At 40.0% G+C, this 26118-nt stretch overlaps 1 protein-coding gene and 1 long non-coding RNA gene across 12 annotated transcripts in view; one reads left to right on the top strand and one right to left on the bottom strand.

Moving 5' to 3' along the window:
• The window catches only part of LOC111246162 (glycine receptor subunit alpha-3-like), a 122228-nt gene extending 97187 nt beyond the window's left edge, over window positions 1-25041 (bottom strand). For 2 of the 10 annotated variants that reach the window (XM_086984712.1, XM_086984714.1), the window contains exons 1-3: window positions 22318-25040; window positions 9104-9256; window positions 8762-8886 (exon numbers count right to left, since the gene is read on the bottom strand). In XM_086984712.1, coding sequence (XP_086840838.1) covers window positions 8762-8886; window positions 9104-9256; window positions 22318-22382 — 343 coding nt within the window. In that variant the 5' untranslated portion in view covers window positions 22383-25040. Of the gene's footprint in view, window positions 1-8761; window positions 8887-9103; window positions 9257-12698; window positions 12718-22317 lie in introns of those variants that run through there. The other 8 variants (XM_086984719.1, XM_086984717.1, XM_086984718.1 and 5 more) reach the window with 8 other exon arrangements.
• LOC147756580 (uncharacterized) lies at window positions 3140-21705 on the top strand. Of its 2 annotated transcripts, none has more exons than XR_015324575.1 (4): window positions 3140-3272; window positions 6272-6602; window positions 16378-16543; window positions 16938-21705. It is a non-coding gene; the product is annotated as an uncharacterized LOC147756580 (long non-coding RNA). The 2 variants fall into 2 exon arrangements; XR_015324574.1 differs by having other exon boundaries at window positions 6272-6989.
• Window positions 25042-26118: the final 1077 nt, after the last annotated feature.

Below are 26118 nucleotides of genomic sequence, written 5' to 3'. Positions count from 1 at the left end.
TTTCTCTCGGTTCTATCAGTCCATTTATTTTATCTAATTGTCTGTTTCGCACGACGTGTAGACCTTTAATTCACTCGCTCTTTGCGGAGCCAGCTACGTTTCGGCCACGTAATACCGATACCGCCGCTTACGTTACTACCGATCACCGACAGCATCAGCATTGAGGCGACGCGCCAAAGGCGAACCCTATCCTTTTCGAGATACACACGCACAGACACTATACATCTTTATAATTTACTACTCGACAATTCTCCACGGCATTGAAATTGTCATTTGGGCTGGCGGGTGTTCGCTGTACACCTTTCCAGACCCCGTTGCCCAATTTGAGCTACCGTATTTGCCGTATCGAGACTATGGGTAGAAATAAGGAGTTTATTCAAGTATTATATTAAGTAGTTATAGTAGTAAGTAATTATAGTAGTTTAGCGAAAGGCATCTACTTAGACTAAATTTTGTAAATGGTATCATCTGTCGAAGCAGTGTTAGCTGCTTGTAGAAAATCATCAGCGGCCTAGTCAATGTTAGGTTGAGCGTGGCCACTTTAGATTGCGGCAGTCTGCTTGATACCTTAGCTCTGTGTACGTATAAATGGCTTAGGTCAGTAATGTTTGTTATCGAGTAACTGTGTTTATTCAACAGGGGCGGAGTGATTATCTTCGACTGCACATATCATATAGCACATATAAATATGTAATTAATGTCATTGAATCGAGAAGGGGTAACGAATCTTGCTTACTGTATGTCTCGAAATTTGTTTTAATTTCATAATGTAAAAACTTCCAGGAAAGGCTTAACTACGCAAGGCTAAGTGGTGGTATTATTCTACTCCTGCACTCTGCTATAAGTTTTACATCGAAGATTTAAGCTCGTCAATTCCAGAGGTGGACAGCTTCAGATGGCCGGGTAACACTGTGCTATTATAAATGTAACACATCAAAGGGGCGAAGGACCCATTGTACGACAGGTCAATTGTGTTCTTTTGACATGTATAAATGATAACACGTGACCATGCAGAACCCAGTGTTAACTAATCAACCCTGTCAATTTCACTGATTATATATATCTGAGACAATTTCATTTAGAAATTCACTACAGCCGTTTACGATTAGAGAGGTTATCTTCGTAATGTATTAGAATCAAAGGTGCGTCAGGAAAGTTCAAGATCAGAACGTAAGACACATACGTGGCTCAAAAGCACACCTAAAGATTATCAACCGTGTCCCACAAACGGCGTCACTTAATATGAGCTAATTATGAGTAATGCTGCTCGACTTCAATCGACGACTACGTATCTAAGATTACATGTAAAAAGGTACGGGGGTAAGCCAGGCGACCAGGGGCACGCAGCTATACATGACGTGACGGAGCAATTGGTTGCTTCGATAGACGAGACCCTATATAGATGGGACTCATTTTGTTTTAGACATTATTTCGGCGGACAAGAAAAGTATGACTTTTTGAATCGATTTAAATAAAATGTTAGTGAATAGGTGGGTTTCTAATGTGGGAGCTCGATTCGAAAGGCTTAATAGAAACTGTCGATTATCTGTACTCGTCCGCGAACAGAGAACTGCCGCCCCTCAGAGAGCGCATATGTCAACGTGCGCTGCTCAGAATTACTGCCACCTGCCAAGAACGATCAGTATATATCTATAATTTCCTTTGTAAAGCGTTTTGTAGACGATAAACCTTTCGAGAGTAGCAGTCGCCCTCATAGATCGTTTGAAACTTGGCATTGAAAGTTCAATATTGTCGCAAACTTCACAAACAACGACGTGAAGAATCGAACATAACTGACATTATTCGAAAGCCTAATATCTAATTAAATGTGACGTTTATCTAGGTTTACGACCTCATGAGAAAATTAAGAATCCAGGTACTAAATTTTAGGTACTAAGATCAAGGTATCTAAATATGTGTATCGACACCTACTTTAAAACGGGCTATGACTTGAACCGTTGAATAATTTTATTTTCAAAGCACTACTAAGACTTGTCTTTAGGCATGCAATCGACCCCAAGAGCCGTACTGAAATCCGCCTTCCCTCGGCTTGTCCAGAATTGAAAACAACGCAGTGCCAAGTAAAAATCTGTTTCCTCAGTCCAATTCTAAGCTATTGCTGAACGTTCGAGCTCCTTCAACACTTACCTAGTGACGAATAGTCCATTAAGAATTAACTGATTTTAGCTTGAGTGTTTTTTTTTAATGTATCCTCTATTGTCTTTGAGGCACAGATGTTAAACAAATGGTAGTTTTACGTGTAGTGAACACCGTTGTGTATAACGAATTGAGCAGCGAATATTAGGAATTAGTGTTGGTAGCAGGGTGTGCTGGGTCTGGTCCGCGTAGGGGAGTGATTACAATTCACCACTAGAATGCTGGAGGACTTATATGCGGGCGAAATCCACTGTAACGTGTCACCTTAATTCCTGAGAGTTCCACCAAGTAGAAAAACGCCGGCCGATGTTTGTATCGATAATAAACATATGTGACGGTCTCCAAAAAAAAGATGTCATTCTTGCAATGATTAATTATACTGAGGATAACCACTTACTCTCTATTGGCAGACAAGCCAATGTTCTTGCTTTTGGTCGTATTATTACTACAGCTGTGTACTCAATGATCAGTATACGTTATCGTTAACAAATACCGAGAAATAGAAAGAAAACGATTATAGCTAAATTATCGATCGGCCCAAATCTTTAGAAGCTCCATTGGTTCGTTATCGAATAGCAAGGTGCTTGCTTATTGCTTTTCCTTTATGGCCTATGAAAAGTTCCGTCTCGTAAACGTAACCTAAATACCTAACCTGCTATCTAGCCAATCAGAACAACTCTGGGTTTACCTTTGAAGGTAGAAGATGCTTAGTGTTCTGTGATTTGTCATAACTTCAGTGACTATTTAGATACAAACATTTGGTGCATCTTTGAAGAGAATGTCTTGGTAATTTATAGATATGGACGTCGGAGAAGCGTTTGTGCGTCCACGATGTTGTGATACATTAAGCTATAAAATAGCCATGTTTGTCGCATAGAACCGCTTCTTTCTGCTAGTTGTTCCAGTCATTCCGCTTAGTGTGCAGCACTGACTACCGCTTCGCCTGGTTATGCTGTGCATTTAGCCAGCACATGATGTAGGTGTTTCGTAGCGCCTCTCAGAACCATGGCATTTGGAACTAAGTGTTAATCGTTCACGTCAAAATTTTAAGTTAAACTATCGTTCGAGAGTGCTGGATGAATCAGATTCATTTACATACGTGAGGCAATAGTAAGGTAACTGCACTCTTGCAACACACGCACGCGCTAACTGGTGCGTGATGTGAAACCGACGCAAAAACGTTCCATGTTTGGTAGACTGCTGGCGTCTTGTATTATGCACTTAAGAGAAACCGCTGATTTTGCCTAGAGGACACAAATATATTCTCAAAATTACTGTTCGTCCCTTTTTAAACTCTGTGTAGCCGTATACAGTTAACGGCACCGTCGTTACATACGTTGGATCAAGCCGGTATTGGCCGCTGTGTATAGGTTTGCCTATGTACTTACCCGACCATACTCTAAAAGCTTGTGTTTATACCTTTGCGTATTTGTACATAGCAATCATCACCAGCAGCCGGACCTATCGTAACGATAATTTCGGTAGAATGGGGCCGTCTCGCCGCTGTTAGGCAAAACAGTTATGGTAGCATTATGTTATAGCGTCCAGTTGACGGGCGCACGTCTGTGAGTTGCTTTCAACGGCAAGTAGTATCCATATGCCTGCCTCTAGCCGACTATTCCATCAAATCGACTAAAATAAATAAACAAAGTGAGAATTGTTTTTCTTTTTGCACTCTTATCATCAGCAAGAAGGCCAGTCGATCTATGAAATCAAATCGACTTTAGCTATGAGTGTACCACAATAGCAGCAGCAATAGCAGTAACGGTTAGAGTTGGTAACTACGAGCAATAGATAACCTTTGACCACGCTACCGGTCTTACATAACAAATGTCTAAGACCTTTGCAAACGACTTTTCGCCTTCCATGTGCTTGTCTCGCCATATCAGTTATACTAATTTCTTCGAGCCTATAGCTAAAATAGACTGAAAAAATAAGCCTTCAATCCGAGCATTATCAGCAAATGTACGTCACAAATAATTAAAATCGACTAGACAATTACAATACAAGTGGCTGCCTTCAACATGTCATAGTTGTATTGCAATTTACTATGTACCATTGTTTGAATATAGCTTGTACCTAATATTTTCACACCAGAATAAGGGTAAATTGAAAAACTATAATATTGTAAATTGTTTAAGGGAGTAGCACTGTTATCTTGCAGAATACAGTACAACATAACAAAAAGTTCTCTAGAGAGTTTTATGAAACGAATTCAAAGGAAATGGTTATTTGAACGGACTACAAGGCTCGTTTAATCCAATGCTATAGTGATCGTTTGTCACGTAGCCCTGCCATTTGGCTAGGACGTTAAATTTATTCTGTAGTTGGCACGTTATCGTGTCTATCCGATACAGGTCGCACTGAAATACTCCAAAAACATCATTTGAGATAGACACATGTACAAGATGCAAATATTAGGATTTTATCATATTAGATATATACAGGAAAAATATCGATCGGATTTTTTTTTAATTGCCGACAATGGACAACGGTGGAAGGCCATCGGCAATTTGTCAGAAAGGGAAATGTGGGCTTACCAAAAACGGTCACGAACTATCTAGCAGCCCAGTGGCCGAGCATGAAAAAGCTCAGCTAACAGTCACTAGATACGGAGCTCCGACGCCGTAACTACCATAGCTAGAAGCGAACAGACACCCGAAACAACACTTGAATCGGCTAAAAGAAACCGCTCTAGCAAAAATCTAAAACACTCTATAGAGTCAACTGTAATAGTAACATCATTTTTTATCAGATAATCCAAAATAAAATCGACTAAATGAACCACAGAGAAAAATCTTATACAAGCTAGGTTTCAGAGCTTCTCGGAACCCTACGGTTAGCCAAACGGTACAAATACTGCCACTAACGAAACGTATGAAAGGATTTACGTTTTCTCCGTAGTTCGCCCATGGGTCGACGTTATTCAGCCTCACCAAATATACTATTTTGGACATAGTTTGCCCTTTAGTAGGCAACTCTATAAATCGTGAAACAGGATTAATTGCTGCTTCGTCCTGGACGAAGCATCGATTATAAATGTATCGCAGTCTAAGTACCGTGTCTTTATTTATATGAAACGAAGGGCAATGAACTAAGATAGCGCGGTAATCAATAGTGAGAACAATTCTTTTTAAGCCTCATTGAACCATTTTACAGAGTAGTTACGAACGGTTCCAGTCTATCGTCCCTGCCCTTTCGGGAACGCTACAACTACTAAAATACAAATGCCGTTTCGTTTACGCCCGGCATCTTCGTGCTTCCTCTTTAGAGACAAAGTGCTTCTTACTTTTCGATGACTCCTTTTTCCGCTATCATTCATTCAGCAGTGATTCAAAGCACCAGACTAAGTCACTGAAAGCTGAAATCGATACTAGCCGAGAGATGTAAACAAGCTAAAAATTATTCACGATATTGCCGCTCTTCTTGCACGCTTGCTTAGTTTTTTTTTTTTTTTTTTTTTTTATATATTATTTTTATAGATCTTTCAGTGGCTTCTTGCTCGGCAGCAACCTACTGAAAGAGAAACAACCATAACAGATGTAGCGTCAGCAAGTGCCAATTGAAAATATAAAACTTTTTAAGAAAGCTACTAAAATGACATATTGGTAACGATTTAGCTCACACGCAATAAGCAGCTGTCGAAAACCAGTGTATACTTATGTTAGACGTGGTAACTCCAAAACAGGACGCAGCCTTACCCATTACAATATGAGCAAGCCAGACAGACCGGTGTCCGTCCTGGTTGCGTCTCCTAGTATCGTATACAATAGTTGTGGTTACTGTGAGTTCTAGATTGGGGGACGTATTGATCATAGAACCACAGTACTTGTATATAGCGTAGCCAATCATATACATATTCTAGCTTTAGTAACCACAGATTTATCTTTCACCTCAGTTTATTCCCATTGACAGACTGTTAGGCTATTACAAATGAATCCTGCGGGCTTTGAAATTAAATAAGTTTTAAACTATGCGTTACCAACAGATTAGATTAGTGAACAATCCAGCCTTCAGGCATCGTATGAGTAAAAACCGGTTGAGTTTAAAAGTAGAAACATCTTTAAGTTTCGGAAGCCAAACGCTTAACGGTTAAGTTTTTGTTCCCCTTCAGAGGCCACAGTGCATCGAAGATTAGTGAAGACATTGCACAAGGAGTACGTACGTAACTCTAACGTCTCGGGAATGAAGACTGGAGTGTTGAAGACCGACGAAAAAGAGACCATATGTCACGGAACGCATTGCTACAATCAAGGTGGCTTTTCACGAGAGCAGAAGTTAAAGTTTAGAGGCTTTGCCGGGCAAATTGGCATTTCAAATGTAATGTGTAGCAACATTATAAACCAAATATCGGAAATACGGAAACTGAGTAGGAAATGGGTTTCCCGAGAATTTAGTCCAGGCCAGATGGAAATGCGTGTGGTGTATTCCACCTGTAATTTACGGTATGTTGATCAAAAAAATATCTATCCTGAGCATAGGGTCGCTTTAGACGTGGCATGCTTCAATCTCTACCTCTGACAGGCAGGAAAATAGCGCTGTCCTGAAAGGAGGTTGAATTCGGTGGCAGTACCTAGTAGGTTCGTACATAATAGTCAATGGTAACAGTGCTTGCAATGGGCATTAGAGGCACCTGTGAATCAATAAATGCAGCCCCCGATCTCGAGTTTTTCAAGAGATTCGGGGACCCTTGGTACAGCAGTGGAAATCACGTAACCTGATTACCTGATGACAGCGCCAGACCCCACCGCCATACCCCAACACTTTCTGAATTGAGCAAACGATTGTTCAACGTTGGTTTCAACCTGCCTATTCTTCCGATCCACGTTCTTGTGAGTACGGAGACTTTTATGCCCTATAGGAAACAACTAGTAGGCAAGCATATTCTACTATCCTAATTCCTTTCGATAAGCCATAGATAGAGAAATTATATATCAGAACGCGAGTGCTAGGTAGATAGCTATTCAGAAGCTGTCGGAGCAAGTTTGTTGAAATAAAGGAAAGTACTTGTATTGACAACTAAATTAACGAATGAATTAGAAGTTAATTCCAAATTAAAAGCCGTCATTCTAGCTCAAGTAGTTCAGAAGTTATTCAAAGTCAAAGTCGGCAGGATTCGCCTGTAATAGCCTAATACGCTACATGTACATATATGCGCGGGATGAGCTCGAAACATAAATTCTCCAAACGTGGCATCCAGGCTGTACAACCTCTTACCTAGTTAAACTATCGTGGTACAATGATTTCGTCCTAGTTGAGCAATTTAACCTTTAACTCGTCCTTCTGAACTAAACGGCATAAAAATACACAGGTACTTTTGTCTCGTCATCAGTGTTATTAGCCTTTGCTTATTTCAACAATCCGGCGTTGTTTCAATACCTTTGTTTTGTATAAGATTTTTATGTGCACTGAGGCTATTTTTAGGCCAATGTATAAATTATGAAAATACGAGTCCTCATGTTTCACGACTAACCTTTACGGTTTTTTCCTTGAAACCGGGAAAGTAGTCTTACTTCTTATATGACTCTTATTGTCCGGTCATATATACATATAAATTTCGGGGAACCCAGCATCCATATCTCGTACAGTGTACAGCCGGCGTGTGCTATTACATTATTTGATACGACCGTTGCCGGCGCTTAAATGAGAGTTTTGCTTAACTGGTTTGAGTATTTTGTGGTAATTTTTTTTGCCGTGCTTTCGTACGTGACGTGTCGAAACGGGAGAAAGATCGGACATCATAGAGGAGCAGAAAATGCCGATTAACAGAAAATTTATACGACGCAGGAGTCCTGAAATATTTCATGTTTCTTAGCATCTGGTTGCTAGAAAGCTAAGAGAAAACCTCCCGCTGTTGTTCCGTAAAATCGGTAACAAAAATTAAAAAAAGTATATTTTAAAGCGAAAAAACCGTATAATATTTGCAAACTTGAAAAAAATAGGCTCTCCTCGTCACGAGCCAAAGAGACCAGATTTAAAAACAGTTTACCTATTAGGAAGTCTCGATTCAAGGCTCAAATAAAGCGGATTCGCCTTCACTGGGCAAGCCGAACAAAAAATTGGACCGTTATGAATTGAGCAGAAAGCCTGTTTTTTAGATAAACGTTATTTTGAGACTCCTAAAAAGACGCCTACCGTACCTTCAGAGGTATTGATGAACGATTCTCCGAAATCGCGTCGTGCCGAAAATCGAACATATATCAAAAGCTATATTGTGATCTATGATTTCTGGCAAGATACTGGAATGATGCATTTTGTACGAGAACCAGGAACGTACAGAGGTTACTGTGAGCAAGATGCTACCTAAGAAATGGGGAGGGTTCCCTTATAATGATTACTTCTTCATGTACTCACCACAGAGCTCGGAGTGTCTCTAGGTTGCTCGCTGTCGATGACGTTCAGGCGGCGTTGTGACTACATATCCTAATCAATAGTTCATAAATAATAGTTCGTCCTAATTAAACCATCTCTACTACATTATCCATCAACGGGCGCAGTAGCTCAGGGGCCTCTCTAATCGCGATATCCAGGTTGTGGTCATAACGCTGGACGTGTAATAGAAGTTGGGGTTTATTAGTTATCAAGTCCCTCAAAATATTCTCACCTCTTTTCTTCTGACGGTATTTTCGTGTATGGATATGCCAAATTTTACACTGCATGCCGTCATGGTCTTGCCCTGTATCTTTGCGTTTATATTTGTCTAGATGTTCAGTTGATTTGAGGAGTTCACTGAAATCGACAATGGCACGTAAAGAAAAGCATACGCTGAGCGATAGCGAACTTACGAATCCATATATCGTTTTTTATAATAGCAAAACTAAGCCGTTCTAATACCATATTAGCACACGTTTTGTAGCAATTTCTTCTTATAGTATAATCCTGACCTCTGTAATCCACGCCATCTAATTTCAATGAATTGCATTCCATTACTAAAATCCAAGTTTACCTTAACGCACTCATCTTCGTAATTGCTTGCGTTTGTAATGCCCTTGGATATGTTCCTGCAATAGGAGAGATATTCCGTTGAATAGGCAGTACGTCGTAGAGGAATTGCATTCGCATTTTTCCACTAGAGATCTGTGTCGATTTGTTGCATGACCTATGAAAAGGAATAAGTCGAAACAGGAGAAAACGGCTGCATCAAGTTTTTCCATATGCCAATAAAAACACCCGTCATTGATGTGCTCATCTCAAAATTTTTCAATTGAAAACCTAAACTGTCCATAAAACAACTTCCTGCTCGAAATATGTGAAAAATATCTTAATAGCAATTGTAAGTAGTGTGTAATCAATACGCTTTGTATCGTTAAAGCTTTGACCAGTATACTGCATACAATATATCTTCGTTTACGCTTCTGGACTTTTAAGTCTAGAAAGTTCTACCTTTGGTAGAGGCTCAAACTCAGCCTTGGACATGACGGCAAGAGGGATGATCTAGTCGGGGAGCACGCTATGTACACTGGGTAAACTTAAGACTTATCCCACTAGGACCCAATTCGCGCTGAGGGCTAAAAAAATTTATTTCTTTATTTCCCTTCTCACTTTATACGGCAGCGACAGAAACCGTTACCTTGCACAAAGATGGCCGTATGCATGGAGCAACGCTTTTTACAGTGGCGGAGGCTGCAACAGTTGCAATAAACGACACGTTTTGCGCGTCTCTTTGTGCATACGAGGCACAAGCATCGTGGGTTTATATCACTTCCCAACGGACCGCATAGCCAACAGCCGATGGAAAAAAACCTAACATATCGTACTTTAAGGTGGTGGTTGACACTCCGCATAGTAAACCAGCTCTTTGCAAGTTTCGGCGGAAGATTCAACTAAACTCAGTTATGCCGTAGGTGCCTTCCTGGCCGATCTCCATAGTAAATTTACCGGAGACGAGCCGGGGTCATTTAATATGCAAGGAGTCAGCCGTAGATTGAAAACCTTTTTTCTCAATACTTCCTTTGTAAAGATTTGGCTTTACGGAAGACGTGTAGCGACGTGATACCACTTTTTCTTATTTATTTTCTGAAGACGTGAGCATTCATCAAAGATTCGTAAAGGGGGAAGATTGTTGGAGTAGTTGGCGAACCTAATATTTGACTTTGCCGACTACTGGCTTTTGCATTAGCGGTAAAGGGTTTTCGTTAAAAAAAAAACAGTCAAAAACGATCGAGTAAATCATACCTAAACTGCTTTAAAACATAGTTATATAATAGTATTGTGATAATTGAGTCTTGCTTTTTCAGAAAGTATCTGATATCGGAAGTGGCTCTGATACCCTCGTGAACTAGCCAACATGCGTGTTTCCAATTTCTTTTTTTAATTCCAATTCAGTATGTCAATATCATTAGGTATGCTTTGACGCTCTCAAATTAGCTTTCATTGTGAATATTTTCAATCGGCGTCTTATAATCATCTTCGGACTCTACGAAAACCGTCATGGGACTAACAACAGTGTAGATTGTCTGTTCTGGGTAACGGAGTAAATTTACAACCTTGCAACGAATTTGTCCAGCGCGAAAATATTGTGAAGTAACTGATCTAAGTCAATATTTCGAAACTGAACCTCCTGCTTCCAACACCATAAGTTCTAAATTTTGTTTTACAAAAAAATGAACTTGTGAAACGGCCTACCAAGTCGTGTCTTAATTTATTGGATGTGCACTGTTTAAATAGTAAAATAACTATAACAAAAAAAACGTTCATAATATATATATATATATATATCGTATTATCAACTTGATACAAGTTTAAGGCGCACGTTCTCGCTACTTCTTGGCAAAAAGTTTCGTCTTTAGCTCTCGACTGTTTATTTACCCTTATATACTATTTTAAGTATACTCTTTTTTTCCGTAGACTGGTTCTACACTTATCGTGCAGCAAGCGAAACTTTCAAGTTTCAGAGTATATATACCCCCGGTAATAAGAGTGTATCTTCGATACCCACTCCCGCCTGTCTCCAGGGTTAAAAAACTACCGAACCAATTTAAGATATTTATACTCTCAGAGGTTCAGATATATGATTTTGGATCTGGAGAACACACCCCCACCCCAGTCGAGGTGTTAGATAATTTGTAAACTGGTTGATAAGCTAAATCTAAAACCTCGTTGTTAGATGTCTTGATTTAGGCAGTTTTATTAAAAATTAAGAGTCTGAGCGTACTGTACGTTAGATAGAGCCCACAAAGAAACGCGGCTACTTCTTAAGCCTCAAAAACTTCACCAGAGGTCATGTACAACTAAATTGTGACGGTTTTTACACACGGAATTGCACACGGCTGACCAGCTATAGCGTCTCCATGGCGATAGTAAACAGCGAAGCATGTGGATAGCTAATGATATGCTTCTACCAAAAGTCGATACATACATCCATCGGAGAAAAGCCAGGGTTTGCGTTTGGTGAGACTGGAACTGTTTTACACAAAGAAAGAAACGACCCCATCAATAAAACAAAGTCGTTCTTCTGAACGACGATGCCAGGTCACATGTGACAACGCTGTCCTACAGGAACTTACTAAATTGTTCCTTTGCGTTCACCACAAATCTTCGGCCAGCAATATATATTTTCTCCTATCACATTCGTAACGATACATTCGACAGCGAAAAGGGTTTTACAATCGATCGGTAGTAGAAGCTCAAAAATTAGATATGAAAATTATTGGCAAAACTAAATCTCTAAATATTGATTATATAAAAATTGGAAAATGGAAAAAGATTATAAAAATGGCAGATGATAAATTCTTTGAAAAAGGTGATAATCAATAAAGATAATTTGATAAAAGGGAAAGATTTCGTTTCTATTCCGCAAAAAAATATCTTCATTACTAATGTTGCGACCTGACACAAACCTCATTAGGAATTCTGTTGTAAATGAAGTTAATTAAAAAATCATTAATGTTCCAACTTCGTTAGTAACTACTGCAAACCTGTGTAAAAATTATTGCGGATTTAGGTGTTTGATTCATAATGTGCAAAAGGATGTCTCATTGACTTTTGGAGATTTCAAACGTGTCATGCATTGAAAAATAGTAGCTGTCTACCGCACGAGCCCCGTGTCTAGAAGCCCCTAAAAACGTACGCCATACGAACTATTTGGGAACGAAAAGGGAGGGTCAATTTACTTCGTTGAATGCTGTATCTGTGCCCATATACGACGAAATTACATTCCAACGGGTAGAGGCTTCACTGAAACCGGGCAAGGGAATAGCTTTGGTCACAACACACGAGTGAATTGATCCAACGATTTTCTTTTGTGACCCCTCCTACCCTGGCCCTGGAAGGAGGGTACCGCGACGCATAAGCGACCTGCGTTGAGCACCAGTCTTGATTAAGCTCATAAAGTGACATTAAGTCATGCCGACTAGAAGAATGAGTTCTCCCAGTTGAGTTGAGTTGAGGCATATTTTCATAGAGCGCTGTAGAAGTGTGCCTAATTGTTCATTTCCTATTCACTGCTCTCGTGCATCGCAAAAAAACACGCTATTTCACAATAATAATAATAATAATAATTTTTCGATATGAGCTAGAGTATATCGAAATTTGACGCGTACTCATCATGGCGGTGTTTCATCAGCGTAGTTTAGAGATGCCTGATAACTTTAGGCTGCGCCAAATTAATCGTACATAATTAATAGTAATATCCTATCCTGGATGTAATTAGGTAGGTCGCAGGCTGATAAAGCGTACCCAGATTTCTCAGTAACTCAAGGTAGCCTGAAATGTCAGTCGAAACGACAGTCAATCGAAAAGAAAACATCGTTATTTACAATCAGTGTCGCCGTATGCTGATTCCCTTTAGTACTGCAACTAGCGGCCCCGAGATATTGAAAGTGGGTAAATGCACGTGTGTCCAAATAACCGAATCCCATTGACTAGCTGGCTGGTCGGGGAGATACTATAGCGAGACAGTGGACCATGTGTACTTTGGCTGTTATGACAGCTGCTGCAGTCAACTGCACCAGTACGCGCAGCCATAAGAGGATTTTTCGCTGCTTTTTTTTTTTTTTTACTCAGAACAAATCAATTTACGGCTACAGCAAGTTATGTATGGGTTTGTCTACTTTATACGCTCTCGTATGAATTGAACTTTTTTTCGTGTGACTTCTTCGTCGATTGCGACACTGAATACGCTTTATAATCTTAACGATATTTCGTTGTGCTGCTATCTTAATTACACGTATACTAACACCCTGGGCGTATTTCACGTCGATGTTGAGCAAGGAAAGAACTTGAGTTATATACATTTTACATAATTTATGACACTGGCTAGCTTTTAATGCAGCAAGGGTAAACGCGAAAGCTACCTACACCGACCGACCGACCGACCGACCGCGTAACACGTCGAAAGACATCTTAACAGATTGGCTAGATTATCTTTATTATTAGTTTGGGATATCGATAGGGGCAAATTTAAGCAGCACCATGCTGAAATCGAAGCGGTACAATTTGAGAAATAAGGTCCGTCCTGACTATGGGAAAAATAGCAATTTTAATTCTAGCGTTTTTCCAGTGTTGGAACTATTACTGCCAAGCTAAAATAAGTCTAACACATCGCTTGATGCCATGCGGCCGTGGCTTACCGTTTGCCGCACTCCCTTATAGCAAGGTCTCTAAATACGACCGAACTGAAGCAATCAACAAAACAAGTAAGCCTGCTATTCAACAGTACTCTTTCAATTTTCGTTAGTATATTTGGCCGTTTTGCGCTCTAAGCATCTTTGTGAACGAAGGCTTAGCAGTTACATCGCAATCATTTAAGGTCGTGGTGCCTAATGAACAATAAAGGCCAATAGCCGAACGGTATCGGAAACGACCCATGCAAACGAGTGGTCATAAATTTAGTTAATATCTCTCGATGGCCAATCTATATTGCTTCGCGTTGATGCTATAGCGGTAAGATCTGCACCGACTAAAAGCCTCATGTCGACATTTGTCGAATTCTGCTGTCTGGATTCCTAACAATGGAAACTAATACAAGTTACGCTGAGAAAGTTCATGCAAAAATTAACATCGAGTAGGAAAAGCTGACATTCAACAATGATTCGACCGCTATTTCGTAGTAACAGAGACACACGCACCGCTTGCCAGTAAAGCCAAACTCGCCCATACTTCTGAGTAACTTCAACGCACTAACATCATTTTCGGACGATGGTTTCAGAGCTAGGCCGGCATTATCGACCTTTTTAAAGGTCGAAAACATGATTAGACATGTTCGGACATGCTTCGTGCGATGATTCCGAGAATGCTACCTATATATATATTTGGAGGCCCTTAGCATGGCAGAACTATGCAAATTTAGCCAGGTGTTCATTAGTTCTAGTCGAAGGCTGCTGCATTGGAACTATTAGAGTTTGCTATATTGAACAATGCGCAAAGCCTTAAAAAGCTGGCAATTTTTCTAAACGCACGCGGTAACTTGCACTTAGCCAATAAAACAGAAATTTTTCTTGCACTTTGCAAAAATAATTATCATAAATTGGTGTAAAGTCCGAAGCAAAATTTTCACACGAAAGCCACCTGACGCTTGCCGTAAACAATTTCATTCAATGCTAGTGTTTTATTTACCCTGGCCTGGATCAATATGAAATTGCATTGTATTAGTATACAATCGTCGCCTGCGTCATTTCGTGATGTCATGATAACTTGGTACTCTGTAATAGGAAGCTATCGTACCTACCAACAGAGAACGGAAACAACGGAAATCTTCAGCTGAGCTCATCTGATAATTACCTTGAACCAGAGCTCTAAGATTCGCTTATGAAATGATGTAATTTTTACTTTGATCATCAGTAAGTTAAGCTTATACAATCTAGACCATATGTTATTATCTAACGAGTATATTTTTTTCGTCAAAACAAAATGTGCTATCACCCGTATTACCAGTTGTCGTGCTTTACAGATCAGTACTCCAATAGGAATATGCAGAAGCGCAGGCGTAACGCGTCTTATATCTTACGCACAAATAGGTCCGAATACGATATCAGTAGAGATTAACAAGGATTCCCAATCGTATTCTTGATACTATTAAGCTGCCTAATAGCAAACCAAATTGACCGATTTCGAAAAATGCCTCATTAAACCATCAAGCCAATCGGATATGGTCTACCGTAGCGGATCCTAAAGGCAGTAAAATTATACAGACAAATCGATTGTGGTTATCAGACGCTTTAGGGCCACCTCGCAGAAATCTGCTCGCTTGCCTATTGACGGCAGTTACGACGACGAGACGCTACCCCATCTAAAAAAGAGTCTCGCTCTGCCCATCGTAACTTCTCGCTTACGTTTTAATAACCGTCACAGTCGTGTGTTTGAGCGATTATATGCACAGATGATGTGGTCTGTGCTAATGATTTTTCGTCATTGATTACAAAACGTGACGTTAAAACATGAAAGCGAAGACGACCTTGTCAAGTTGCAGATACTAATTCGGCTATTCTTTATTAAGGCGGTCCTGTCATCATATATATGCACAATACCGTTACGATGAATATGGCATTATGAAAGCTCTGCATATGTACACATATACATAATAAAGTATCGAGGATGTTCGCGAAGTCAGTCAACCGATGACCGGTCATACAAGTTTGCACCTCGTCCTAGACATAAAAGGCATGTTGAAAAGGAACGAAGCTTCACTCTGGTTCTTCTTCTTCTTCTTTTGAACATACTGAAAAAAATACGCGTTTTTTTTTTCATTCCTTCCAAATCACCATAGAGTGAAATGCAATTTTCTACAAAGGCATACCACATTGCGAATAACCTATAGCTTAACCTATGGCCTAACCTAAGAATTATCCATACATTTTTTGTTGGCTGCATTTTAGCTAGAATATAAATATTGGTTGTATTGAATAGTATAGAAACCGGGTAATAATTGTCACCCGGTCGCCATGCTCACTCGTGATCATCGCTTGTTACCCTGACAAAAATATTGTTAATTGAAGTTAACACTGCAGTAGCCATGACTAATGAAAACAAGCTTGAAATGTGCTGGTTCTTTTGTTTACATGAACGCATCCATTCACTTACATACTGTTCATTCTGGCCGATTGATTGTCATATGAGTGACGAGAAAAGAAAATGGGTGTTCAGTCAGTCCATCTGCTTGCTGTCCACCCGTCTCGCCGCTTACGTCAGGAGTATTCGACACTGAGTATTGTAAAATAGTTAACTTTAATGTAGTACGCCACAATTGTTAATGGTCACATGTTCCGACGAGTGAAATTTCAGGCGTCCAAACGCGGAAGTCTATTCCTGTGTAAGCGCGTAACTGTACCAGACCCTCTTCGTGGGACATGGACGTCGTAGGCACCTGCAATCGACTGTTTCCTATTCACCGTGAGGAGCGCCTGTCTTGTATAGACTTTCGCTGTTATGACGAATCGTAGCATACGTGGTACGTAGGTAAATTAACAATGGTGAAGTTCAATCTGCGAAGCATTTACCCACAATTCACGCATGTGGTACCCATTTCGGTATCGCTACGTTATCAGTAGTACGAGAACGAGGGAAACGAACCCCACTTGGCCTAACGTGGCCAGCAGCACAAGATTGTTTTTAGGCTTCAAGCATGAACATGAGTCCTCCTGTGTGTGAGCTATTTTTACCATAAAGTTTCTTTCACGGGTGAAACCAAGCAACCAAGAATACTCACAGGTATTCGAGCCGATAGGTAGATAGATATACAACTTACTATGTGCACGTCGATGTAGATTTAACTCGTCTGATAATAGGAAATATAATGTATATGTTCTAAATCTGATGCGCTCGGCTTTGTTCTCTCTTAGCAGCTCTGCTAGAACCAGTCTGATGGCCACTGAAAAATACTGCCGATGATGATGATTATCTTTATAGGCTGCAGGAACGACGTCCCGGTTTTCCACCACCTCATTACGAGCATATCATCAACATCAAGCATCGTTTATCTGATAACTAATTTTACGCTGATTATTTTTTAATGCATTTCGATGCCATCGATGAAGACCGTCTACACTTAATGCAATTAGAATATGCAGAAGTTCTCTATTTTTATCGCAGGTTCAGTGTTCGTTCTAGCACAATTAATGTCTTTCAAATGTTGCCAGATCACCTGCCTTCTGCTTGGACGTCAATGCTGCTGTCGTTATTGGCCAGTGTCAAAACTAGGATGACAATAAGGCTCAAACTATGTCACAAGAATTGGGTCTTCTGAAAGGCAAATGCCTAGGGAACAATTACTCAAGGAAAAACACCAAGGTACACCAAAAAGATTTCAAACTATAGAGGATTATGTTTAATATATAGTATTATTGATGTGCTGTTGGTACAATTACAAATCAGTGTTTACGTTTTACATCGACTGTTTCGATAGGTTGCGACTGCTTTTCTAGACAATACAATTAAACGGCCTCGTAAGAATAAGCTACCTGTCGGGTGGCAACGATACGAGTAGTGTATATTGTGTGTTTGAACTGTGTTACCTAGCGGTTGTGTTAGGATAATATAGATCGTTAAGGATTCGAAACAACGCTCAGACTCGGAGCCGCGGGGCAGATAAGCCCCCGGAGTTGGCCCTGACACCCAACCGCTAGCGACTGAAGTGGCGAACGATCAACCTCATTCATACAAAAAGTGTTCTATTGCGTTTAAACAAACAGTTATATTGTAGACAACTACGTCATTTAACCCAACTGAGTAAGTTTAAGTAACTTCTAATAATTGTTCGTGTAAATATGGATAACGAATGTATAAACAGGATCGTTGGTGAGCTCTTTTGCCGTCGATGTACCGGACGGCATGAAAAACGGCCATCGATTCGAAACACTGTATAATATTCTGCAAGCAGCAGCTCGCATAAATAGTAAGAGCTCCACCGTGGGATTAACATGGTACAAATAGCAATTTGGACATGTTTATATAATTAGCTGGCAGTAAGTCAAGGGAGTATTGCTACGATTCAGCGAGACCTAATTCACTTTCGGCGTAGCAATTAGACGCCGTTGCAGCATTTGTTGCTTGTCGGTTGTCCTATCCATCATAATTGACAAAAGATGTAACCGGTACTTGGTAATCGGCAGGGCCTACCTCAGCCAGATTCGTTATTTCATGCTTTACATTGAGCAACATATTGTGTTAATTCTATGGAGCACAAGGGCCAATTCTGCCAAAATACATGGTCCTCGAGATGCGCACTGTTTTGCTGGGCTGTTGCAGAGAGATCAATTAAGTGGGCATTTACTTTATACGGCAGTGAAGTTCGAATATCACATTATTCTTGTTTGATAAAGAGCTAAACCGTTATCAACGGGTTAGCCATATGCGACAAGTAAGTTCAACCGAATAGAAAATTTTGCTATAGTAACCTTGAGCTACACTGCCAACTCCCGAAAAGTTATCTCGGCTGTTTCTCGATGAGCCTTTGTCTGCTTGCAGCCCATAAAGGGATAGAGAACTAACCTAAAAACCTTATTCCGTTTGTGCGGAGGATTCCATATCGATCCTTATAAGCGGCGACTAGCTGTTGGAAATATATATATATAATAAAACGAAGATATCCGAATCCCTCATGTCTCCAATTCAGTCGTTTTTGCGTTTTGCAACAGCCAGTCAGACCCTTGAGGAGGCTAAAAATGTATAAGTACTTCATGAAGAACTGGAATAGCTTTTAAAGATATACTAATTGATATAGGATATTTCAGTTGAGCACACATACAGTTCTGATTAACGGATAGACGTGCAAGCGTTTGGAAAACCGATAGCATATATAAACTATGTTTTGTAGGTGGCAGTAAATCGGGTGACTAGATCTTCGCCCGTAATAAAAACATAGTGCGAGCAATATCGCCGATAATGCTGAGCTGCAGTCGCTCAAGATTTCTCATTTTGAATAAATGAGTCACAGAGCGGACTTTGTTTGTAAACATTTTGATCACGTCATTCTCAGTTTTTTTTTTTTATCAATCCAAGCCACAGTCGTTGTACTATTCGTATTGAATGAACAAAGTACCAGCAAATATTTTTTTTGTATTTTAGAACAATCTCACTTGTTTCTATTAAAATGAACACCCGACATGTGACTGCGTTGCTATATTTTTTGAGCTATTATTCAAAGCAACTGTTAGTTGCTCAGAAGTCTTTAACAAAATATGCTTTAACAAATCATCTTTGCATTATTCTATGATTTAAACACGTTCATTGAAGAAAAAAGATCTTCGCAACGCTAACAGAAACTTTTCGTACGTCCTTGTACAACAGAGACAGTTTTTCTGGGTGCACCTTGTTGCCTCAAAGCAAAGTGACCATTCAATGAGATCAAGGTTATTTTGATTTCAACGCTTCCGTCCGGTTCCGTTATTCCTGGCGCAATGAACAGATAGATGAAAAGAGCAGAAATAAGCTGGAAAATCTTAAGAAAAGTTCCATACCCAATCGCTGCAAGTACTTCTTAATTGCGAGCATCACTCTGTCTTTCCCCACACAACGCACCGAAACAATAAACACTTACTAATTACACCGTCGTATATTAAGTTATATATATGGTCATGTATGATATTTGTATTATGATCCATTGCAGGCACGGATGTCTAGTCAATTTTTACGTTACACAAAAGTAGACTGCTTGGCAGCGGCGACCTTGCCCAAGGCAAAGTGTGTACCAGAAGTTCAGATAATCGTCGTACCCTGTAGTACGCATATTGTCATCTAGTGACACCGTATGCTCAATGCTTGAAGGCTTCTGGTACCATTTTTTTGGACGGCTCTATCAGAAAAATCAATGCATCGATTCAGAATAGTTGCCACATTTTGTCTATCGTTTCTCTTCTACCCCTCCACCTTTTGTGCCTCAGTTTGTTACTACAAGTCGACATGCGGCTATTTTTAACATCCTTTGTGAATTGCAGCAAAATTTTCTGACTTCGTCCTTTGCCATCAGTAGCATGCTGGTAAAAGCCTCAGGCCCACTTGCTGATTCAGACTTCGAAGAACGCCCGCAATTTAATCAGACGTGCCCATATCGAACAGAAGACCATAGTCTCTTTCGGACCGTCTCCGCTTGCCTTACTCTCTTCTCAACCTTGGTAGCTCAAACATCGTTGTTGTTGTTGGCAAGCCCCCGCCTTCGGCCTTTCACAGTTTAGTGAGGTTAGGGACAGAACGCCCTCAGCCGACGTCACTTAGTGATTATCCCATTGTATCTTCATAAGCCCGTCGCAAAACGCCACTGATGCGAGTAGCTTCGATAAGCATCGTTTTGTCTGTCTGTCTGTCTGTGTTGCCCTCTTACTTCGTCGTTCCTAGTCAAAGTTTTGCTTTTATGCCCTTTACTGTAACAAATAAGTGGTTACACGTATGCATTACTATTAAAACTGGCCCTGGCCAGAATAAGGGTGATGGCGCAAATGGCCGATGACAGTATTGCTTTTGAAAGAGTTTACTAAGTGGACGGTTTTATTGGAACAATGGTAGAGACGTCGAGTGTCAATAGTTTAACGCTTATTTGCTTGTTGTTTGTTTATTTTCATTTTAAGTATGACAAATGCACGATAGTTTTTTTTTGTACGTATATAGGTACTTGTAGTAATCCGGTATGATGCAGAACAAAAATAATAATAATACTCTCTGCTTATATTCAAGACAATAGTTTACAAGAGATTGTCGTGTTAAACTTGGACAGCTAACTTTTAAGGTGAAAGGTAAGCAATGCACCTATAATTCACCGAAAACTCACCATCATCATTGTACTCTTTATGTTCTACTAGACGTTACATTTTACTTATAAATCCGTCTTTTAAGTGAAACGGCGATTCAAAAACGATCGTAGTATGAACAAAAACGAAATGAGGACACGTGTGTGTGTGTGGATACACGCCCACACAAAAACGCACTATGACATAGTGTTTTAATACGTAGACCAACTAGAAAAAGCATATACTGTTTATCTGTGTTGAACAACGGCGGCGACGTATCGAGAGCAACATCAATTAGTATCTAATAATAATAATAGTGATACTTCCATCGCACATGTTTCAGACCAACGAACAGACTGCTACTGGGGACCATGTTTCTTTTCTCTATTGTTATCAATGATAAGTGCTCTGTCCGTAGCAGCAGCAGCAGCAACAAAAGGCCATCCATTTTATAACAACTGTTCCACTGGGAGTAACTATCCGTATTCGTTTGGCTTCTGAGCGTAGGTCAGAGAAATTTCAAATTTTGTCATCGTGGTTTATGTCTACAGGCTGTACTTTTATGTGGGACAGCACCGCACAATTACCATACCTCTAACTCGGGCGGAATGGAAATCGGTATCAAAATGCAGCTCATGCTAGTCGCCAAAATCAACTTTATGCTATAATGTTGCCAAACACTGGCAAAGTTGATTTTCTGACGATCCAAGAAAATGATTGGCAGAGATAAGCGAAGCATAATTACTCATTGGTTTATCATATTATGATACATGCGACTACGCATAAATTTACCTGCTAGCAAGACCACCAATAATTCGAAAGAACAATAGTCTTACGTTAACTTCTTTGTTTTGAACGGCAATTTTTCGAAATAAACCTTAACAGATTTGTACACGTGTTTATTATTATTTCGAAATTTAATGGATTGTTTGTTCCAAACGTCGTGAAACCATAAGTAACAGTCCACTATATAGAAGCGATCGACCAAACTAATTCATATGAGGTTAGTTTCCCCAGCAAGAATTCAACGATGTTTAAGTACTTCCTGTGCACCTTCCACTTCCTGTTATGTAGCATATCATATATCGAATAGTATAGCCTGTATTTTCGCATATGTAGTGTTTTTGGTAGAAGACCTCTGTACTCAAAATGAGGTTATTTTCTCCAAAGACTATAGAGAATACTTTACACTATTTCTATTTCTGACAGAGTAAAAACACGATAAATATTAAAAAGGTTAACACAACACTAGATTGATTTTCTTTTACTTTTACTTTTTAAGTTACTTATTGTTACTTTAGCTGTACAAAGGGTCACCTTGATATCTGGTCTCGTAGTGTGATAATTATACCACAAAGATTTGTGATTACCCACAAATTCAACTTCAAGCTCCCGCAATCTCGTCTCTCGTTATCCAAAGTAGCATTCATCAATTACTAATGATTCAACGAATGGAAAAAGTGTTTTTTACCCATGTCTGTGTGGGCACGCGCCTAAAACTTACGATCTGAGCGAGATGCTGATTGGTATCACTGTACAAATGAAGCCAATCGTCAGAATCAGCTTCATTTTTGTCGTCTATAGGCGAACTGCTCCGTACGTCGGTGGATTTACAAGAACACAAAAAGAATCAGCGTCTTCAAACGAACGTCGTTTGTCTCACACTAACACGATTATAATAGCTCACTATAATTTAGGATACATCGTGTTTAACGCACTCGACCACATAAATCACGGCGTCACTTTTTGTTATTAGCTTTATTATTACTATTCATATATACAATTTTCATCAATCAATAGCCGATACAAAGCCAATGAAGAAAATAGGCAACGTAGCATCCATCAATCAACTTGGAGATCCTCACAAAAGGTACGTGGGCCAATTTTGCTGACAGATAAGTTCAGTCGTATTGTTACCGCTATTTCTGCTGCTGCACTTTTAAAAATCAAGTCCAAATTAACCAACCAAATGAGCAAGTCTGAATAAATCCCGAAACGAGTTAAATCTCAGATAAAATGAGCCAATATAATAGAACAGGTGACAACAAAACAGGGTTTTATTTTTCTCCTGTTATTAGCTCCACAGGCTATTACTATTTCCTGTTTCTGTTACTGTTACATCCAGTTTGATGTAGATCGTTTTCGACTTTTGTCTTTCCCGTAGCTCATTTTTACGGTGACGAATTTATTCTGTTTAGCGATAGTGCTCACACTGCGACAAAACCAATCGAACGTCTAATATATCGGATACGCTTATTCAAAGTGCTTGATTCGTCAGCGTATCATAAAGGTGCCGTTTGTTGTCACTGTTGATTTTTTGGTATTTTTTGAAAGTTTTTTTCGTTCGAAATCGTCGGGCTATTGTTTGTAGGGCATGCGTCAGGCCACTTCGTTCGAGATAAGATGACTAGTCATTTTGTACTAACGCAACAATGGCTATCTCCTTTGCTGATCTCGGATAGGCTAGTTTGCTTCTTACTGGGTGCTTCTTCGCCTATTTTTAGGCGCTTTTTTAGTTAGTTGCAGGTTTCCTCTTGCGTAAAATTATTTTTACTAGTACTACCGTCATCCCGTCGTTTGTTCTAGTTTAACTCTAGGATTCAATAAAGTTTGCGCTTGCTAGATATGTAAATGTGTATATGATAGACTAAACATCAATGCGTGGCTCTCGCTGTTTGTAGCGTAGCTCTTGTTATTTCTGATGCGACTGTTGCTGACAATGCTAACTCTGGCAGTGCGAGTAAAGACGGCAATTCCATGGGATAGAGGATTGTCACGTATGTGATTGTGGTACGCCGATACGAACGATACGGTCAACAGAGCTTGACTTTGATTGACGATTGATTGATCGACAGTAGTCGAGTGATGTCTCGTAGATGCGCGATAAAAGTTGCACCAAGCTTACGCCGACGATTAAGTTTTGCAAGTTTGCTGTTGTGATAATGATAATAGTTGCACCATCGGCTGTTGTTGTTGTTGTCTCTGTGTCCTTCTATAATTGATGGTTATTTCGGATCAGTTAGCCCCTTCTTCGTGCTAAATGAGTCACGAAAGTTCTCAGCACTGCCGTACTTTTGCTGGTTCTGCCACTACTTAGGTGAAATCGCAGCGAGCAGTAAAAGTGGTTTGTGACGAAGCATGCATTAACAATAGTGATACGCGTCACTTTCTTCGTGCTTTTTTTCCTCTTTGACTATCAATGAATTAGCCTAGCGAACTGTTTTCTTTGCCTTTAGGTTCCTGTTTAATTTTTTTTCTGTTATTCATAGCTTTGCTTATGATGCGTCGTCCAAGCGGCAGCAGCTCATTTGGCACAATGGTGAAAGCGAGCTGGAAACAGCGACGTCCCCTATAAACAGATTCGGTAGGTTGTCTCGACGTTAAAGGAATGAGAGACAAATGGGTTGAAGAGAAGGAAGGAAATCGAAGGACAAATAGGTAGATAGCTTATTTTGTAGGCAAGTTAGAATATAGAAACGACCTGGCTTCACACTGACTGCGACTTCCAATCCGGTGTTGCTGTTTTCCTTTTACTGTTTGTTCAGTATTGGACGTATAACTGAGTCACACTACTTACTACAGCTGTACGTGAGGAGACCTCACTATGTTATCCTGGCTTTTTTTCGAAATCGATGAGGTTATTTAAACTTTTCAACGATAACTGCTTAGTTCCCCAGTAAGTACTGCCGGTACTCAACACCTCTAGGTCTGCTGCGATTCGAGAAGCAACTCGTGCCGTCTGTATTATGTTGTTGCCGAATGCTTGCCTTTGTGATCTGATCCTAGATTAAATCCTTACTCTACTCCATCATGTACACTGATTCGATTCACCTGCTAGTAGAGGCAGTTCGAACAACTTGTTTCTCTTCGCCACACACGCTAGCCGACACCTTCAGCCCCAAGCGTCTTGACCCGAACAGGGAACTAGCAAAATAGACAGGACGCATGGAATAACTTTAAATTTGTCTCAAGTTTAGAACTTTTCCGTGGCGCTGTCGAAACACAAAGCCATTTGTAGGCAACCTTTTATCTTTCGTTTATCTTTACGTTGTCTTCTGCTACCACTACAGAGCTGTTTTAGGGTCTTCCTCTCAAAGCGAAATTCAAGCGAAACTTCCCAGTCTGCAATCGCCGATCCCTTGCGTTCACACAGGTAGACGCTCCATGTCTTGGCTGCTTGCGGGGCCCACTGTCTGGAACCTGCCCAGCTGCTGGCCGTTTGCTGGGCCGGTAACCCGCGTGCTCATAGCCTCCCTTACCCAGTGGAGAGGACTCACTACGGAGAAGGGACGCTACGCAAGTAGGTATGTCACTTACCTATGTTGTAGCAGGTATCAGGAATCGTGACAATTGCAACGATGAAAGAAGTGGCATAGGGACAGCTACTGTTGGTGGCCATACACCAAATACGCCTCAAACGACCACGAGAATGCGACGGAGTTAAGCAATAATGAAGAGCATGGGTAGGAGCTTCTGCCGTCAGCCACCATACGCTCCCTGAAGCTGGTCCTATGAGCATGTTTATTTTTATTTTTTTTTCTTCTTTTTCATTAGCATAAATGAAATTCGGGCTCCGGGGTAACGTTCTATATGTTTTATATACATATATGTATATAACGTTCTATATATAAAGATATAAACAATTATTTTAAGGTACATTTTTTATGTATCCAACTTGAATAGATACTAATTAAAAAAATACGTTCTCAATAGATGGTAAAACGGAAAGTAGATCGCTAGTAGCGAACGTCTTTTCTTCTTGTGTTCAGCCATATACATTTTATTACTGCAATCACATCTAGACTATCTGATCATAACCTTATGTAAAGGCGTTCTGTGTTGCCAGAAATTGCCCTTTTTCTCTAAACGCTTTTCAAAATTCTAAGTTTTGCAAAAACACCAGAGGTTTGACTTCTACAGTTGCTTATCTCAGACACACTCATATATATATATATATATATATAAGTTAATATATTTTTAAAAATAATTCAAATTGAATATAGGTGACTGGTTTTCAATGACAATACAGAATTCTTAGATATCTTGGGATCGGGTAAAGCCGATTTTCCTAGAGGTATTGAGAAAGTTGTCGGATGAAATGATCCGAGCTTCACTTATTAAGTCAGGCCGAGTGAACCAAGATATTTATAAAACTTCAACGAACGGCTTCGATGTCGTTTCCATTGTGCTTCCGATATAGAGAAGCGAACGAAATCGAAAGTTCTCTCTATCGACCCGCAAACATGGAACCATCTAAAAACCTCCAAGGTATCTATGGACAACGGTATGTGTAGGTTGAGAGGAT

Source organism: Varroa destructor, unplaced genomic scaffold (genome assembly GCF_002443255.2).
Source record: "Varroa destructor unplaced genomic scaffold, Vdes_3.0 BEIS01000003.1, whole genome shotgun sequence".
In the NCBI taxonomy this organism is placed as follows: Eukaryota; Metazoa; Arthropoda; class Arachnida; order Mesostigmata; family Varroidae; genus Varroa; species Varroa destructor.
This window is presented reverse-complemented; position numbering and strand designations above follow the sequence as displayed.